A 19542-nucleotide genomic window follows, 5' to 3' on the forward strand; every position below is an offset into this window, starting at 1 on the left:
CTGAGCCATATGCTTTCCTTATGTAAATATAACTTAAGTGCACTTCTGTGGCTTATTTAGTTGTTTTTGAACCCAGATGGTAGTGATTATAAAAATAAAAATCACATATCTTCCTATGTATACTCATTTCTTTTACAGTTGAAAAGGGCAGGCAGAAGAATCCCAGAAGTTTGTGTATCCAGACACAGACGTCTCCAGATGTGCTATCTTCTGAAAAAACACTTGAGTTGGCTCATTATAAAACAAAATGTGAAAACCAAAGTGGATTTATCCTGCAGCTCAAGCAGCTTCTTTCCTGTGGTAATACCAAGTTTGAGGCATTGACAGTTGTGATTCAGCACCTACTCTCTGAGGTAAGGATGTGTACCCTCTAAACCGTCTTTGTCCCTGAGGTGAGGCATGGGGGAGGGGGCGGTGTTCACGCTCTTGCCTTGTGAACACTTTTCAGTTAATGAATGATGAGACCGGATATAATTCATCCAATTATGCTTTTGTCAACTCGCTTGATACCTCAGTCTCTCTCTAGAAATTTGGGATGGAAACACTTCTACGACTTTCTTTTCTCTTTCAGAATCACTCAGACTGACAATGGCAAAAGATAATTGCTTGTTGTACTTGTATACATCTCTAACCAATATTAGCATTAACATTTTTTCACTCAATTTTTTTGTCTAACTGAATGTAGCTCTTCATATCACCTTTAGTTGAATGCTTTGAAAAATGAGATTGGTTATATTTATGGGTCAAGGAACACTTCCAAGGTAACTCCCAGTATGGGTCTGGGGACTTTGCAGAATTTCCATCCATTCCTAAAATGGATTGTGGTACAACAGATGCGAAACAGATTTTCTTTGCTTACTTAGTCTTCCCTGACATTCTACAAGGATGTTCGTTCAGGGACGAGTTGAAATGCATTGAGAAGCCAAGCTTCTATGAATGTGTGCTACTGGTATACCACCAAAAACTGCGATTATCTGAGCGGAAACACTGGGATGAACTTATACTTGAGCTGTTTCGATAATTTTTTTAATCACCGTCTTAAAAGATGCACATCCATAACATCTCAAGAAGAAAACTGTTCAGTTTGCTTTTTCTGTAGTTCAGTTTGTGCAACAAACCTGTGTTCATTTTCTACAGAGGCTACTGTGACATGGTTGCCTGTCTGGCGCAGGGGAGACAGAGGTGAATGAGGCTTGGTCTCTGTCTTTGCAAGTAACCAAGCTAATAGTCAGTTGGGATCAATATTTGACGAACATTTTACAGCTTTGTCCAAATACATCTTTTTGAGAGCAAGATAGACACATATACCTAGTTTTAAAAATTGTAGGGGTACATGGTACTTCTGTTGCTCTTTAATATGTAAGGAGGGAATTGGAAAGCTGGCTTATATTATCAAGTGGATAAAATTGGAGACCACATAAGATCAAATGCAGGAAACAGTCTCTTTTGTGATAAACCAATAAATTTGTTTTATTGCAGCTAGCCTAACTGGCCCCATGTTCAATTCCTTTCTCTCTCACATGGAATGAGTCATTAAGTCCTGTGAGTCCTCATCCTACAGTGTTGCCCCCCCCCTCCACCATCCCCTCTTTTCCATTCCTACTGTTGCCAACCTTGTTCAGACTCTAGAGAACTGTCCATTAGATTGTGATAACTACTTCTTAACTAGATTTTAGGCCTGCGCTCCCTTCACTCGTTTATCCCAAGCACTGCCAACAGATTCATCTTTCCAAGGCATTCCACTCTACTGACTAAAACCTTTGTCTACAGCTTACCTGTCCTATATGGTAGCTACTGTCTTTATGAAGCTTTTGGACACTTGAAGTGCAGTAAGACTAACTTAAGATATGTGGTTAAGCATTAAACTACACATGGATTTTGAAGACAGTATGAAAAAAATGTAAGATATCGTGTGAATAATTTTTCTGTTGACTATATGTCAACATGATAATATGTTGGGTATACTGACTTAAAATATATTAAAATTTAATCTTCAGTTTTAGGAAATTAAGATAATATACATGGCTCACATTATATGTCCTCTGGAAAACTCTGGGGTATAACTTGGAATATAAGATTCTATAATTTGGCATGAGCTGCTCTTTTTAGCCTCACCTCACTGCCTATCGGCTCTAGCTGTATAATTAGTGGGGTAGAGAAAAAGCAAGAGGGATATAACATTCCTTGAATATTTACTAAGCTCTAGACATTCGTAACTTATTACATCTTGTCCAAAAACACAAATTGGAATTTACTAGTAAGAAAACTGAGGCATGGAGCTACAAAGTAACTCATCTATCAGCAGACAGCTAATTTTAGAGGAAGACCAGGACTTGAACCTAGGTCTAGGACGCTAGGAACTTAAAATCATCTATGAATGTCTCAACTTTCCTATTCTTTCTTCACATGCTATTTATTACTGGGCCACTGCCCTTCTTTCTAATATCTACATGTTCACATCTTATAGCAGCATCATACCACTATCTACATTTAATTTACATGGATTCACTATACAAACAACAAGTAGAAAATGCAAATTAAATAGATCAGGCAGTCCTGCCTTTCATGCCCCTCCATGAGGAGAGGCCCAGAAGTGGATGTGAGATGAGTTATGGAGCCTGCTCTTCCTTTGGTTCCTAAATCACTCACGTGGCCATGAACCTCCCACGGTCCATGTGATCCTGCTGTTTCAAGGTAATTTTTCCCCATACAGCCTTGCTCGTAAACACAAACCAAACTCTTTATCACATGCTCAGTTGGAGGAGGAGTAGATCGAACATTAGAAGAAAAACCTCACTTACTTGGATAAACTGACAAATGTTTGGTCAGTCTATAACAGGACAAACTCTTAATGAGTTTCAGGGATACTTTTACTGTATGTGAATTTCATATTGCACCTAATTTAGGTTTTAATGCCAATGTAATTGTGACTCCACTGGATTTCTTATAATTTGGGTCAAAAACTCCCTCTTTTATTTCCTGATCCTTCTGGCTCTATGTTCTCTCTACCTTCTGGATTCTAGGGACACTTCCATTTCTCTGTCACTCTTTACCTTGTATTACAGATAATTATTTGCACTCATTTAGGCTTTTTAAGACCAGAAGCTCACTGAAAGTAGGGTCTGTGTCTAGTTGCTTCTTAGGAAATGACCCTAGTACTTATGGCCGGACTTTATATAACAGACGTACATTGTATACCTGAACAAACAAATGTATGAATAGACAGGATGGAATCCCAAATGTAAGATGAACATATAAAGTCTTGATGCAAAAGTTCTTTGCTCTTTATAATCAATCAGCAAATATTTACTGATTGCCTAATGTGTGCAGGACACTATTATAAAACAGTTAGAAAGGACAGGCATAAACAGGGGAAAAGTTAAGTAATTCTTCAGAACAATTTTCCTCTTAACCCTTTGGTTCTCTCCTACCCACTCTACAAGTGATTGATGGATTGATATGTGGATAAGCAGATGTAGATTGTAGGTATAGACTGATCTGTATATACAGATATATCTTATTGCTGAGTTTTTCCCAAGTGCCTTTAGAGCATTAGAGTATGGATAAAAATGATTGATTATAGGGAATCCTAGAGCTATCACTTACCCTTTGGTTGCAAGCCTGTTTAATAGCTATAATTTTCCCATTCTAGTGGCAGAAATAATTCATTACATGGAAGTTCTAATAAGTGCCTCATGAATCTGGAAACTAATATCACACTTTCTGTTTCCCAGAGGACACATTGTTGATGGTTTCAGTTTATTCCAATTCCAGGTCTGTCCTTGGATGGTTGAGCAGTGTTCTGTGCAGACAGCCAAAGTGAAATCCAGCCTAAAGTAGCACCCAAACAAGGTGAATTTTGAATGACACTAGCAGGCTACTATAGGTAAAAAAGTCTCGGCAAAAAAAAAGGTGGACATGATTCATTATGTGAGTGGTGGGGAGGAGGTGGGAGAGGGTACCCGTCTGAGCGATCTGACATGGCTCTTTTCTACAAAATCCCCTGTGCTGGTGGTGCTCTTCAGTAGCTAGCAAATTCAGGCCCACTGATGGGATGGCAGCCAGAGACTAAGTGCCTGTGTTTCAGGGACCCCTAATTAAATTATAGTGAATCCATTTTTTTTTCCCTTGGAGCACTTCATATATTAATAAGTGCGTAGAAAAGCACATTTCTATCCAGATTCCTACCTCCTGCTCTTTCCCCCCCACATTGTGTAGAATTCTGCATGTTAAAATACAAAGAGAATTAAATAAACTTGTTATCTTGACTATAAAGAGTTTATCATCTAAGACAGAAGCACTGATAGAGGAGCCGTTGAATAAAAAGAAACAAGCAATCAGCAGCTGAGTGACAAAATGCATTTTCATCATCTACAAGTAAAGGACAGATCTCTTAAAGGGCAAGCTCCCAGAGAGAGTCAGGCAGAAACTGACACAATGGTGTGGGCACTGCGATTTGCATGTCATATAGGATCACGTATAAAGCCCTTAGTTTTTCCTTTATCTTCTGCCGCTTCCCCCCAGATGAAGTCATCTGCCTTGAATAAGAGAGTTGGGCCCGGCCATTTTAGTTCTATTTAGGTCCCAATCTTGAAGGCAAGAACCATGTCTTAAATTTCTTGTGTACTTTTCCCCAGCGTCTGAAATGGTGCTTTGTTAATTGGCACAGTAATAATTTGCCAATCAATTCAGAAAGATAAATGTCATCTCCAGGTTTTGGGGAAAGGGAGATGGTAACTATGATTGACATTGAACATTCCCTTCAGGGTTATGTAATGGGTCAGGTCAATTTGTTCTTGTGGAGGTGGGGCATGGGTAGCAAGTGTGATTTGTACAGAACAGGAATTGGGAGCCTAAACAGGAGCTGGATGTTGGAGATTCTTGGACCTAGGGTGAATTTTATTTTTCGTGGACTAAATGGAATAGTTTTGGGGGGTAGGGGCATCTGTGTGTACAAAGACCATGGGACAATAATCAAGCAGCCCCCTGCAAGGTCCTGTGGAGGGATGCTTTCACTAGCATCGGAATGAATTTCTGGAGATCAGGACTGGAGTGGAGGTTGCACTAGTAGAAAAAGTGTGATAGAGTCAAGGCTCATGAGGAAGAATGGACTGACTTTGGAACAACCCATTTAGACAAAAGAGAGACAAAGATGACCTCACGGCTTTCCTGTCACTGTTGACTCAGACTGACAGAGATTGGAAGCTGTCAGTGGCTTCTGGGACAGGAAGGTGGGATGCAATAGAGTTGGGGGAAGTGTTCACATGAACTGAAATTCCTTGTCCCCCAAAACCTCTTTAATAAGCCGAGAGATCATGCGGTAGGTGTTCGTGCCAGGGTGTAAATATTTTCATAAAATTACTTCTGGAAATTACATATCAACTTAATTTTTCAATTAAGCGATTTTTAATTGCTTGTGGGTATCTAGTAAAGCTGTCTTCTGGTGTTTTTGACAATTGCATGACAAAACTTGCTGGTATTGACTTGAAATAGATCACTAAGCAAACAAAATTAAGGCCTAAATTTATGAGATTAAGAAAGGCATGTATTACATCTATTTCCATTCACTTTTCTTCCAATTTTATCCAGGTTGATTTTTCCTGAGACTTTAATTTCTACATTAGAACACTCATTACTTGTTCATTTTTTAAAACCTGAACTCACGGATTTGTTTTGTTGTTATTTTTTTTAACTAAAAAAATATATATTTATTTATTGTTGAGAGCATGAGCATGAGCAGGGGGAGGGGCAGAGAGAGGGAGACAAAATCTGAAGCAGGCTCCAGACTCTGAGCTGTCAGCACAGAGCCTGATGCGGGGCTCGAACCCGAGAACTGCGAGATCGTGACCTGAGCCAAAGTCGGATGCTTAACCAGCTGAGCCACCCAGGCGCCCCTGGACTCACGGATTTGTAATTTCAGAACAATTTAATACTGCACTTTAAAAAAATCAAGCATTGAGAATACCATTAATGGCAAAGTGTACTCAAGGAGAAAGTGTTTCTTAAATTCCAGTCACTGTTAACTACCCATGTGACAGTGTTAGCATGCCGTTGTTAACTTCCTTAGCTCTTTAGTGAGAGACCACTACAAAGTAAAAAGTACAAGTTATAGAAGATACTTGATCTCCCACTCTCGAATCAGCACTGCACACTTTAACTTTAAACACCGATAGACCGTGTTCTAAGCATTCAGATTAAATTTTGCAGCAAACACCATTCGTCTTACTCTGTCATTATGAATTGTAAGTCACAGAACACACGCTTGGATTGTTCTTTGCCTCGTTCACAGGCTCCTTTAGTATACAGGTTTTGTAGAACACGTTTCTCTTTTCTATTAGTAAGTGTGATCATCTAACGACCTCAATTAGAGAGGGAACTAAAAAGGTTCACAAATCTAAAAATAACTCCATTATCCAGGCAGAGAAGGTCAGTTTTTCTTTGCACTGTACCAGCTGATATTTAAGTAAGTGGCCATCGATCAGTCTAATGTCTGGCTCTCGTTTTTCATAAATGAAGGGCTGTGGCTTTAAGTAATCGCGGGCTGTTTGTGCCAAAGGCAGAAGCTGCAGCAGTCAGCTTCTGAGAGGAGAGAGGCATACGGTAACCTGCAGGATGTGAAGTAAGGCTAACCGAGGACCAATCATGCTCCTCCCGGTAGAGCTTTGAATGTAGGCAGACCCGACTGGTGGGTGGCGTGGCCACCTGTGCACTTCTTGGACGGTGCGGGGTGGGGGGGTGGGGGGGGGGTGGGGACAGGTGCAGACAGAAGCTGGAAAATGGGCTGCTCCAGCAGCAAAATGTGTCTCTATCCTCCCTGTGCAGCAACAAGGGTAATTAGTATTTGCTTATAGTGCGTTTCTGGGAGAATGTCAGGGACTGAGGCAGAGCTTGTCTGGAATTAGGGGGGAATGCTTGGAATGACGAGCAACTCTTGCCTGCAAAAGACTGGGTCTCATGATCTCTGCAATACTGTGATCAAGATGCGGCAGGAGCTCCGTCTCGGGTGATCCTAGTGAGGGCATTTTCAGAGAGCTCTGAATTCTGCCTTTTCCTTAGTTATGCCCTGGTGGTAGGGAATCAACCTTTTAAGAAACTGTATTGCTGTGTGTGTGTGTGTGTGTGTGTGTGTGTGTGTGTGTGTGTGTGTGTGTGTGTGATTGCTTTAAGTTGCTGGTAACTTGGAAATTGTTCTTTTTTTACGGAATTAATAATAGCTTTTTTGATACGGAAACAGTTGCCTGATATTCTTTGATTTCATTTCTCTTAACATCTCCTTACAATTATAGCTGATCCCAAATATAATAATCCTTAGAAAATAATGTGGGGATGGGTAAAATTAGTTTAATTTTGTCTTTTTTTTTTAAGGATTCTTTTTCACTGTGGCTTCTTCCTTTTAGGACTGACATTGTAACAAAACTTTTTTATTTGCAAATCTAGGACAAAGTGCATATAAGTGCGTATGTTTAGGACATTAAATATTTATCTTAACCTGATTAGTGCTTTATTGCCCTTGGAGGAGAATGCATTAAGTCTTAAGTATGCATTTGCTGAAAGGTTCTATGGATTAGCAATGAAGCATGGCTCAAAGTAAATATTTTTAAAAGTACCATGCCAGTGAGTGTCTCCAATGATGGTTTGATGAGAACCTGAAAAAATAAAGATTTTTGAAACATGAATTTCCTTAACAACTAAGGGACATCTGTGTTTTTTTCACAACACAAACTGTTTAGCTTAAATGATTCATATCTTGGCTTCTCGATTCTGAGTCTCATTTTCCTGGTGATAACAAATGTGTGCCTTTACTGAAAAGGACCCTCCTGAAAACATGAGTAACTTGATGTGTGTTTTCCACAGCGGGAGGAAGCGCTGAAACAACACAAAACCCTATCCCAAGAACTTGTTAACCTTCGAGGAGAGCTAGGTAAGAGCTTTTTTTCCTTTGTGTGTGTGTGTTGTTTTGTTTTTTCCCCCCTAAGTTTGACAGGATGAGGGGACAACTGGCAAATTCGGTTCTCCCATCTGCATTATGGCCGGAGTTGCACATTGGCAGTTGTTAGCTGTCCCACTCTGGTATCTGTGCAAACACTTAATATCAACATTTCTTTTGAATCTTGGCAGCTTGACCTCAAGTTCACAGAATTCCTGGCACTGATCTGACTAAGCCTAGCAGAGCTTTTGATGACCAAAACATTTCTCTTCCTGAAGACAAGGACAGAGCGAGTTTTGTAATTGTGTGGGTTCCTCTTAAATAATTCTGTCATTTTTTTTTCCCCGAACCTCTTTCCATATTAAAAAGTGGTGAGAAAATTCCCTCTCTGGTAATAGTAATTACATCACGCTTTCCTTGGGGCAGTTTGCGAGGAGGAAGTATGTAAAGAGAAGGATGCTGTGCATCCCGGATAGCCTGTCTGAAGAAAGCACGCTCTGTGCTAATGTTATAATAATTTGAACACGGCTGATGGTGAAGGACCCAGTTCTACCAGGAGCCATGTGCCCCTGAAGTCTGTAACACCCACCATCCAGTGCTGCTGTTCGTAGGCTGAGCTGAGTTTTAGTTCTTGACTCTCCTGGAAGGGTCTTCAGGGTTCATGCAACAGAGACCATCTTGCCTTCCCTACCTCAGCTACTGTGTTGGAGTGAACCATCTGTCTTGGGATGCCCCTGTCTGCCATGGGCCCCTCAGCCCTAGAGAATCAGCTTCCTGCTTCAGCTTCAGCCCAGTTTGGAGTTACTCATTAAAAGGCTGAATTCCTTCCCCTTAGCGATTTCCTATGTATGCTCACAGCCTCCTCCTAAAGTGTGAGTAGGTATGTGTATAAATAATGCAAAGGCAACAGCCAGAGACGAAAATTGTGTTCATCCAGTTCTAGGAGAAACCTGTCTTTGGACAAGACCGGAATTTCAACATTGTCAATATAATTGGCTGGACTTAATTTTTTTTTTCTCTGCCACCCCCCAACCCTGGGCAAAGATTAAATAGCAGTGAATGTGGGGCCAAGGCTTGTCTCTGTGTTCCTTTTCTGTTTTCACCTCCCAACGGGAGGCAACCACAAACTGCTGACTACCCCTCCAGATTCTTAATACCTAGCTGGGACATCATTTTCTCCTGACCTTATTTGAGGCGATGGAAATGAGGAACTCTTTATAGAAAAGTAATTTTAAAACAGATGGAACTTCAGGACCCCAAAGAGTTGAAAATTCTAGGCAAACCGTTCAAGGAAACCACAGCTGAGAAACAGGCCTCCTGGCGTTAGCATTTGAGGCTTTCTGTCCTGTTACTTAACTAGACAGCTGCCCTTTTGATTACCCAGATGACCAACTTAATTTGCTTTTGTGTGTGCCTTAAATAACGTAATGGATATAGAGTTGAGCAGGTCAGGAAAGAGGCCTTTTGTGTGTGTTTCAGAGTTCATTATGACCCAGTGGAGGTGGAGACGAGCCTCCCTGATGGTTCACGTTTCGGCCTCTCCAACATGGGGCCGAAACGCCAGCGGAACACTGTTCTCATTCATGCTACTTGAATAGGGGATCCTCTTCTTACCTTTTAGTGGATAGCACAATTAAATGATTTAAAGTGGGACCCAGGTCCTCAGCACCTCCACTGGGTACGTAGCCTGACAGGAAATAGCTGTCACAGTTTGTACCCGTTCTCAACTTTCCATCTGTGATAAGGAGAGTGTGCCGTGGTGTCCTTTCACCACTGCTGTCCACGCGTCCGGATGCAGTGGTTGGCCTGTCCATAGCGTCCGGTCACCCAGGTGGGAGTTGGGTGGGAGTTGGGTTAACGCGGCAGTAGGGGACTTTTGTCAGGGTAATGTGATGACATTAGGAACGGTTTTCAATGGAAGGGACAATTGGGAATGTGTCAGTGATCCCATTGAATGAGGTAGAACTTCTCAAGTAACTATGTAAAGCCTTTTGGGAATGGTCTCAGTTCTTTGAGGGGAGAGAAGAGAAGGCATGACGTAGTTCTTCTGATGGAAACAGTCCAGGAAGAATTCTCCAGAAGCTGCCAATGGGATTGTTTGTGGCACGAACTAAGATGAAAGACAACAGGTTACATAGCAAAGTTCGAAATGCGATTTTAAAATTTGAGGCAGTACTATAGAATGGTTAGACTGTGTGGTCACAATAACCAGGTCCAGACCTTTCGTAGCTGGGTGACCTAGGGCAAGTCACATTACAGGTCTTGAGTCCCAATTTCATTATCTATCACATGCACTAATAATTGTCTGCTCAGGGATAGTCATGAGGAGTACCTGAAGTAACTCACTGTAGAGTGTGTGGCACCCAATGTTAACTACTATTAAATAGTTACTATTAAGCTAACGTCTCCATTTTATAGCTGTGTAATAGTCACATTTGCTGTTTTGTGGGGGTATCAACCACACTGCAGGAAGGAATTGTAATTAGACTATATTACTAGAAACCTCTCAGGATGGGTTGTTTTCTTGTCTTCAGACTCAAATGCCAATGAGACGTGATTGATCCCCTCCTGACACGGTCCAAGTGCTTGCAAAGTGGAGGCCATAGTCTAGCCTTTTGTCCGTGGATTCCTAACTAGAAGTTGCCTAGGTTCTTTGAGTACAGTTTCCTCACTGGGGGTATGAAGTTAATCCGTATTTTTCTGGGTTGTCGCGGAGCTTGAGTAAAATAGTAATATGTATGAAGCAACTGGCCATGGTACCTGGTCCACCACAGGCACCTCAAGAGAGGCTTACTACCACCACCATCATCCAGGAATCCACCATTTCTCTCCAAAATATGGGGGGGCTGTTGGACCCACTCTCTAATTGGGTAATGTTTCTTTATCTTCTCTATGAAAATTAAGGCAAGGTTCTCAAACTAAGAACTGCAGAATATAAAAGACAACTCAGACTCAGGAGCACCAAAACCCAAGTAGAGTCTGTGATAGTGACCTTCAGAATCTAACTGCCTCCAACCTTCCCCTCCATTGACTAACTTCCCTGTTGTCTCAGTTGTCACCCTGACAAGTGTCCTGTGCTGCCAAGTTAACCCAACTTCCCTCAGAACAAACCCATGAGGCTCCCCTCCTTCCACTGAGTCCTCGATACTTGACAATCATGTACTTACTATGATCTTGTGTTTCCTTATTGTCTCCAGATAGTAAAAAAAAAATTTTTTCCAGAGAGTAAATTTCTTTCAGAGATTCTTTCCTACTTCCTATGGGGGAAAAAATACATGTTCTCCATTTTCACAAGTAATTGGTAAATATTTATGGGTATTTGAGGGTTTTAAAATTTCTTTTTATTTAAGAATAGTGTGCAAAAAGTTAAAACTGTGAAGTGAGGGCAAAATAGCCCATATTCCACTAGGAGACTTTACTTTTGCATATTTCCTGTGTCTTTGTGTATATGAGAGTAGACAATTTCATATCTTGACTTTTTTTTATTAAGGTATCACTTACCTACAATGGAATGCTTATTGGCAAACACATACACTCATGTAACTTACAGCTTTATCAAGGTATTAAAGCTCACTATCCTCCCAGAAAATGCCTTCATTCTCCTCTCTGGCAGATGATACCCCTCTTCTCCAGAAGCAAACAATGATCTGATTTTTATCACGTAGATGAGTTTCGTGTATTCTAGAATTTCATCTAGACAGAAACATACATCATATTCTTTTTGTGTCTGGCTTTTTTTTTTTTTCCACACAGCAACATGATTTTGAGATTTGTCCATGATATTTTATGTGTATTCTTATCTTTTTAGCTTGTGTCAAGCACTTTTCCATATTGCCTCATACTCTTCATTATGGTCATGCTGAATGACTTGGGAAAGTTCTGTTGAGTGGAGATAGCTTAATTTCACTTACCCCTATAGTGTTTAGTATAGTGAGGGTTTCCTTGTCGGCTGTTATCCCATTCATTCCCGTGGTTTCATCTACAACCTAGAGGGTGATGATGCACAGATCTAGTTTTCGAGTTCTCTCCTTCCGAGGCTGCAGATGTATTTTTCCCGGTGAAGAGCTGCCTCCAGGAAAGCCAGTCTGGTGTAATCAGGCCTTTCTGTTTCCCCAGCCCTTTGCTTCCTTGAACTCTCTGCCGTGTCTCCTCATTCAGACCTATTCCTCAAAGTCTGCTTATCGTCTTCTGAAGTGGCATCATTCTTCAGTTACCACCTAAGCTAATGACAGGTCTCACATGCCTTGTCCTCCTCTCTCCTCCTCAACCTTCTGGCTCCTGCTGTTCTAATTTAAGCCCCATAATTTCTCCCCTCAAATACATGTCAATGGTCATCCAACAGGCCACCTTGCTCCAGGCCCACTTCTCTCCAGACTATATTAAAATAAGTCTCACATCTGTCCTCAACTGGACATTTTTAACAAATATAAATGACTTCATTTGGGCTTTGGGGAGAAGTCCAAATAGACTGTATTCACCATGTATGATTTGACCAGAACCTTCCAGCCCAACTTCATGGTATCGGGATGCTCATATGCCTTTCTTCACACCTTCTTTCCCCTCCCCATGCCTTAGACACGGGTCCGTTCATACCCCTTTGGCCCTCTTTGGCACATGTTACCCCCTCTGCTTGAAATGTGCTGTCCCTTTTTCACCACCTTTCTATTGTTTGCCTCTTAAACACCTCACTAGCTAAAACCTAGCTAAGTCCTAGCCAAAAGACCTTATCTTCATTTGAGTTTTAGTTAATCTTTCAAGAAAAGTTAATTGTGCCTTCTACTATGTCCTTCAAGATACTTTGTTATTGTAGTTATTTGTTTTTAGACCTCTTGTCACATTCTAGAACCATGAGCCTTTCAAGGGCAGTATCTCCTTCACCTTTGGAGCTCAACGAGCTAAGATCTTGTGCCCGGCACTTAGTATTTCAGTGAATGAATGATTTTTATATTGAAGGTGGTAACTAGAGAAAGTTGGTTTATCTGTATAATACCTAATATTCAATGGTTTTTGTATACAAATGTTTTCCTATAAACCTTTTAAAAATAACAAGTATGTTTTTAGAAATGAATAATAAACAAGGTGAGCTATAATTCTCTTGGGAACATTAAAAAAAAATTAATGTTTATTTATTTTAGAGACAGAGTGCAAGCAGGGGAGGGGCAGAGAGAGAGGGAGACACAGAATCTGAAGCAGGCCTCAGGCTCTGAGCCGTCAGCACAGAGCCGGATGCAGGGCTCGAACCCACGAACCGTGAGATCATGACCTGAGCCGAAGTCGGATGCTCAACCGACTGAGACACCCAGGCGCCCCTCTTGGGAAAATTTTATAATTATGTCTGATAATCCCAGTTAGATCATTTTGAAAGTGTCAGCCCTTGAAATAGATTACAGTTCAATTGAATGGTCAGTGTCCACAACAAATATTTGGCCTCTGAGATAGGGAATAAACCTGTCACTCTAATTTTTTTTTTTTTTTTTTTTTTTAAGAATCATGTTGGATCAAAACTGCTATAATAGAGAGCCATAATGGGGCACTTGGGTGGCTCAGTCATTTAAGCATCCGACTTCGGCCCAGGTCATGATCTCACAGTTCATGGGTTCGAGCCCCACGTCAGGCTCCGTGCTAACAGCCTGGAGCCTGCTTCAAATTTTGTCTCCCTCTCTCTCTGCCCCTCCCCCACTCTCACTCTGTCTGTCTCTTTCAAAAATAAATAAACAAAAAAATAGAGAACCATAATTATGGTCTTTGGGGGTTTCTATTGTTTTTTGTTAATATTAATCATTAGAATCACATTTTTATCTAAATTAATGGAGGAAAGGTATTTTAGCTGTCAGAATTAATATCTAATGTACACCTTTTTCAGAGACCTTCCATCTATTTTTATTTAAGTTGTTGTTTTTTTTTTAATCCTACTGAGACTTAAGTATTTGGTCAAATGAACTAGATGTCAAAAACTTGGGGCACTTGGGTGGCTCAGTTGGTTAAGTGTTTGATTCTTGATTTCTGCTCGTGTCATGATCCCACATACCATAAGATCGGGCCTATATCGGGCTCTGTGCTGACAGAGCAGATCCTGCTTGGGATTCTTTCTCTCCCTCTCTCTCTGCGCCTCCCTGCCCGCACACATACAAGCTTGCTGTCTCTCAAAATAAACAAACATTAAAAAAAAATAAAAACAAAAACTTGAAATGCCTTTATTCACAGACATTCATATAAACTTAGTATTATTTGTAATGCATTGTTCAGGTAATGCACATCTTTTTTATAGATCTGTCCTGGTTGTTTCTATATAATGACACAAGTGGGATTTGAACCCTTAATTCACTAAGAATTGCAGTAATTCCCATAATTACAAAAGACTAGTTGATTTTTTTTTTTCCTCTGTGTATAAAAATTATGCACTGGGTATGGTGGTAACATTACTGAGTGCCAGCTCTTTCCTGACAGCAGTATTCAGCTCTTAGTCTACTGGTTAGTATTTTATTAAAAGAAAGGAAAGGGAAGGGAAGGAGGAAGGAAGGAAAAGAAACTGAGGCTTAAAAGTGAAGTAACCTTCCTGAGGTCAAGCAGCTAGAGAGCAAAGCGCCTGGCTGAGGACCTAGCATGGTTAGACTAGCAAACTCCTGCTCATCATAACAGGGAAAACCATGATGAAATATTTCAAAGGTTGGAAAATCATGTGATATAGACACTCCTTTGCACTGGTAATGACTTTTGGAATCTTTTTATCTGAGTCAAGAGTTCAAGAAACACTGTTAGGTTAAAATAGGTTTTGCTATTATCAGTTAGGGAAAAGTGACTTAGCCTTGCCAAAAGCAAGGTATAAATTGTCTAATCAACACTCAACTGGTGTCTGTGAACTTGAGGCCACCATACACCTTGGCGCATGTGTTAATTCTTTCATGCGCATGTAGTTTGATCTACAGTTGTGGTTTAACAGGCTGTGTATTTCAAGTAATTTGAAAAACTCTTTACAGTTAGGTCACTTTGGAGTTGCACAATTCCAGAAGTGATTTTTGAAGTGGGATTTATGAAAAAAAACTATTAATGTAATGAAAACTAATAGTATACCAAAAGAGAATTCTTTCTCTCACTGAGTTGATTGAAGATGGTTTTGACCACCTCAGACTTAGCCCATTTTTCCCTATCCACGTCTGCCCATCCTAAATTCAGACTTTGGCTGGCTATGTCTATAAGTAAAAGGTTATGTACTGTCACCTGTATAGATGCTCAACATAACCGGGGGTATCAGTTTTGAAAGCCTGTGTTCCTTGTCCTAGCTTGTCCTTGTCCAGTTTTGAGATGTTCAGTGTTGACTAATTTAATGTCATTTGTCCAGAATGGTGGTTCTCAGACTTCACTGTGTAATGAAATAGACTAGGTTAAAATGCTGATTCACAGTTCTGACTCAGGTGGCTTGGGAATGGAGCCCAGAAATCCACTCTTTTTTTTTTTTAAGTTTGTTTATTTAGACACAGAGCGAGCTTGCATGTGTGTGCATGGGGGAGGGGCAGAGAGAGAGAGAGAGAGAGAGAGAGGGAATTCCAAGCGGGCTCCACACTGTCAGTGCAGGGCCCGACGCAGGACTCAATGCCACCAATAGAAGATCAGGACTTGAGTGGAAATCAAGTCAGACGCTTAACTGACGGAACCACCCAGGCACCCCCAGCAACCCACTTTCAATGACCATTCAGGTGATTATCATGTAGGTGCTCCCTGGACTACACTTAGACACCATGATGGTTGTCCAGAATGTTGTTTCTTTTACAGAAAGTCTGTAAGAATCAGGTAAGCACGGTGAGCGAATAAACAGTAATGTCAAATAGTGCCAACTGATTTGAGCCCGTTCTTGTTTGTACCTAGGCTTCCAAATGTTAGGAATGCCATCAACTTTACCTGCCCTTTTGAACCTCGTACTCTAAAAATGAAGCATGAGGGACGTTTAACATTCAATTTATTTCTTTGGTCTCAGTGTGATTTCTTTAAAGTCCTGCCTGACTTTTCTCAGGCCCGAAGCTTAGAACATGATGCCAATTTTTCCGCCAGGCTTGCATCTCCGATCCACTTTCGTGCCTAAATGTTTTCGTTGGTCCATGGAATGTTGCTGTTGTGATTATGAGAACATCTGTTTTGCAGCATGTTGTTGGCCAGTGAGTAAGTTGAAAAACAGCAAAGCCTTTTCAGACTTGTGTTGGCAGGGAGAACCACAGGCCCCATGGAGACCCAGCTGGCACCTGTGTGCTCACATTGGCTGGTGGGGCCAGATCATCATCCCCCGTTTGCGTAAGGTTTTGTCAGGACTAATCAATGTAGAGAAAAGTTGTGTTTTTTTTTTTGTTTTTTTTTTTTCCTTTTAACTTGCCTTATCTTGAAGTCTTTCTAGCTTCCACAAGAGAAAGAAGCCCTAATACTCTCAGGCATCCATTGTATGTATGAATTAACTTCTCTCTTCTGCCTCTCAGGTTGAGGAAATAGCCACAGAGATCAGGTTCTGGGTTCTGTGCTGCAGAACCTGAATTGAAAATGTTGAGTGGATTGAGTTCTGGACCCAACTTTGCTACTTCAGTTCCCATTCCAGTAAAATGAGATTTAAGATGATACCTATTTTATTAACTCAAAACACTGTCATATTACATGAGAGAATAGATACGAGAGCATTTTGTAGAAGTACGAAACAGCTTTAAATGGAAGATGGTATTATTTATGGGAGAATTGAGGGTGCAGGCATTTTTTTTTTTTTTTTTTGTAAAAGTAGATTCCTAATAAGTTATGATTAGGGAGTGGCTTTGAAATCAGTTCATGTTGATTCATATAATTCCCAAGAGCGATCAGAAAGCCCTTCATAGCTCATTATGAAATTTAGAAAAAGACTGTTGTGTATCACATGACTGCCACATTTCTTGGTCATATGAAAAAGTAGTACGTCTTGGCAAGTAAAACTCGGACGTCTTCTGAGATGATCATTCCACAGAGAGTTTGTGAAGATGTGCTCTACAAAATCCTCACCAAATGCTATGGTTAGCCGATCAGGTGGTATTTGTTCCTGCCTTGCAACACCAGGAAATTGAGATGTGGAAAGTTAGGCTTTCCCGTTGTTGGACAGTCTGGGTACCTACCCTTTCGTTGTTTGTAGGCTGCTGCCCTTCCCCCAAGTAGAAAGTTACTTTTAAAAATGGCTTATTGATTACCTTATTCACTTAAATCACTGTCTCCAGTTTTAAACAGACCCTGGTTTCAGAGAGTAACCTACGTAGCCCGTCAGTCACTCTGGCAGCGTGTCCTGACCGGATTTCTCTTCCATAGAGTAAGAATAATATTATGAAGTGATTATGCTGCTATGATAAAAGATAGTGTTCCCATTCACAGTTCTGGGGCTGGGCCATAGGAGTAGTAAGATAAGCTATAGATTGGTTTCCCCCTTTGATACACAGGTGGGAGCATATTTTACATGCACGTTGCTTTTCCACTCAACATTCTTAAAGATCAGTACACAAAGAACTTTATCAGTCTTTTTTAATAGCTGTTGAATGATCTTATTCCATCACATAGATACACCACAAATAATTTAACTTGTTCCTTCTTGGTGGACATTAGGTTGTTTCTGATGTTTTGCTGTTACAGAAATGCTCCAGTGGATAACCTCAAATGTCCTTCATTTTACACGTGTGGGAATATACCTGTAAGATAAATTCTTACTGGTGGAATTGATGGGTCAATGGACTATGCAGAGAAAACATGACAAGCCAAAATTGAGGGTCATTCTAAAAATACCTGACTCTTGAAAATTGTCAAGATTATGGGGGGCAGGAGGGGGAAGAAAGACCCACTCACAGACCAGAGAAAACTGAGGAAACATGACAACTAAATGCAATGTCATATCTTGCATAGGGTGCTGGAACAGAAAAAAAAGGGGCAAAGTATGGAGTTTAGTTCATAATACTATACCAATGTTGGTTTCTTAGTTTTGTCAATGTCCCTTGGTAATGTGCAGTGTTAATGTTAGGGGAAAATGGATGAGAGGTATCTGGAAACTGTTCTCTCTTTGCAGCTTCTCTGAAGAGCCAAAGTTTTTCTAGGGGCACCTGGGTGGCTCCATCAGACAGGTGTCCAACTTCGGCTCAGGTCATGATCTCACGATTCGTGGGTTAGAGCCCCGCATCAGACTCTGGGATGGCAACCTGGAGCCTGTTTTGGATTCTGTGTCTCCTGCTTTCTCTGCCCCTCCCCCACTCTGTCTTTCTCTTTCTCTCAAAAGCAAATAAAACATTAGAATTTTTTTTCAATTATCCTAAATTTTTTTCTTAAAAAAAAAAAAAAAGCATAGTGAAAAAACCTGGTGAAATCCAAAAGTCTATAGCACACTTACTAGTATTGTTCCAGTGTCAAAACCTTAATTGTGACTGATGTCCCGTGATTATGTAAAATGCTAACAATTGGGGCAGCTAGATGGAGAGGGTACAGGATCTCTGTGTACTCTCTATGTACCTTTTCTGTAAAATTATTTCACAATTACAAGTTGTTTTTTTTTTTTTTGTTTTGTTTTTTTTTTTTTTTTAAAGCAAGTATATATCAGGGCGCCTGGGTTGCTCAGTCAGTTGAGCCTCCGACTTCGGCTCAGGTCATAATCTCGTGGTCTGTGAGATCGAGCCCCGTGTCGGGCTCTGTGCTGACAGCTCAGAGCCTGGAGCCCGTTTCGGATTCTGTGTCTCCCCCTCTCTCTGCCCCTCCCCCACTCATGCTCTCTCTCTCTCTCTCTCTCTCTTTCTCAAAAATAAATAAAACATTAAAAAGAAAAAAAGCTTTAAAACCAAGTATATTTTCCCTGAGAAGTATGTACTGTTGAAAAAAGAGTGAAGGTGTCCAGCACTGAAAAGCAGGTGTCTGGTTCCCCAGGTGGCCAGAGGCGGGGGTTGGGGGGGTTACCTAAAGCAGGCAAGAAACGTAGGACGCAGACATCTTGATCCCCCCACAGCTGGTGCAGAGAAGGGTTGGCCCCCATGGCACGCCTGCCAGAAGCACCTAGAGAAAGTATGTGTGTACAGTTGGGGAATGAAGTCGTCTTATTTTCCTGTTAATCTTTTCTTTCTGTCACAGTCTCTGATGTGGCATCATGAAAGCGTGTCTGACTTCCATGTGACCTTCCCTCCTCTTTATTTTTCCTTTTCTTCTTTACACTTGATGTCCAGTTTAGATAAAATCACCTACAAGTTGGGAAAGTCCTATTACATCCAGTGCCAAGAACAAGAGAACTATGGTACCCTATCCTGTGTGTCTGTGTGTGTAGCTTTGAATGCTACACAAGGCTGCTTGTTAACTGTCACATTCTGTCGTGGAACCACAAGCCTGTCTCTGACGATTCTTCAAACGCATTTGAACGGGTGGTCTTTTGTAAGGCAACATTTATTGCACGCTGACTCTGGTCAGCCACTGGGTCAGGGGCTTCGTGTGTGTTATTTTATTTAATCCTGCAGGGAAGCTACCAATATTAGCTCCATTTAAAAAAAAAAATGAGGAAATGAAGGTTTAGAAAGCTTAAATAATTTGCTCAAATCACGTGGCAGGTAAATGGTGTGACTGAGAATTGGACCTAATTATTCTAGTTCTGTTCTACGAAG

At 40.9% G+C, this 19542-nt stretch overlaps 1 protein-coding gene across 9 annotated transcripts in view; it reads left to right on the forward strand.

Moving 5' to 3' along the window:
- Window positions 1–19542, forward strand: part of MTUS1 (microtubule associated scaffold protein 1) — a 173234-nt gene that overhangs the window by 135554 nt on the left and 18138 nt on the right. For 8 of the 9 annotated variants that reach the window (XM_045055280.1, XM_003984620.6, XM_045055281.1 and 5 more), the window contains 2 exons: window positions 139–353; window positions 7855–7921. In XM_045055280.1, coding sequence (XP_044911215.1) covers window positions 139–353; window positions 7855–7921 — 282 coding nt within the window. Of the gene's footprint in view, window positions 1–138; window positions 354–6701; window positions 6831–7854; window positions 7922–19542 lie in introns of those variants that run through there. The other variant, XM_045055287.1, reaches the window with a different exon arrangement.

The sequence above is a fragment of the Felis catus genome, chromosome B1 (genome assembly GCF_018350175.1).
Source record: "Felis catus isolate Fca126 chromosome B1, F.catus_Fca126_mat1.0, whole genome shotgun sequence".
In the NCBI taxonomy this organism is placed as follows: domain Eukaryota; kingdom Metazoa; phylum Chordata; class Mammalia; order Carnivora; family Felidae; genus Felis; species Felis catus.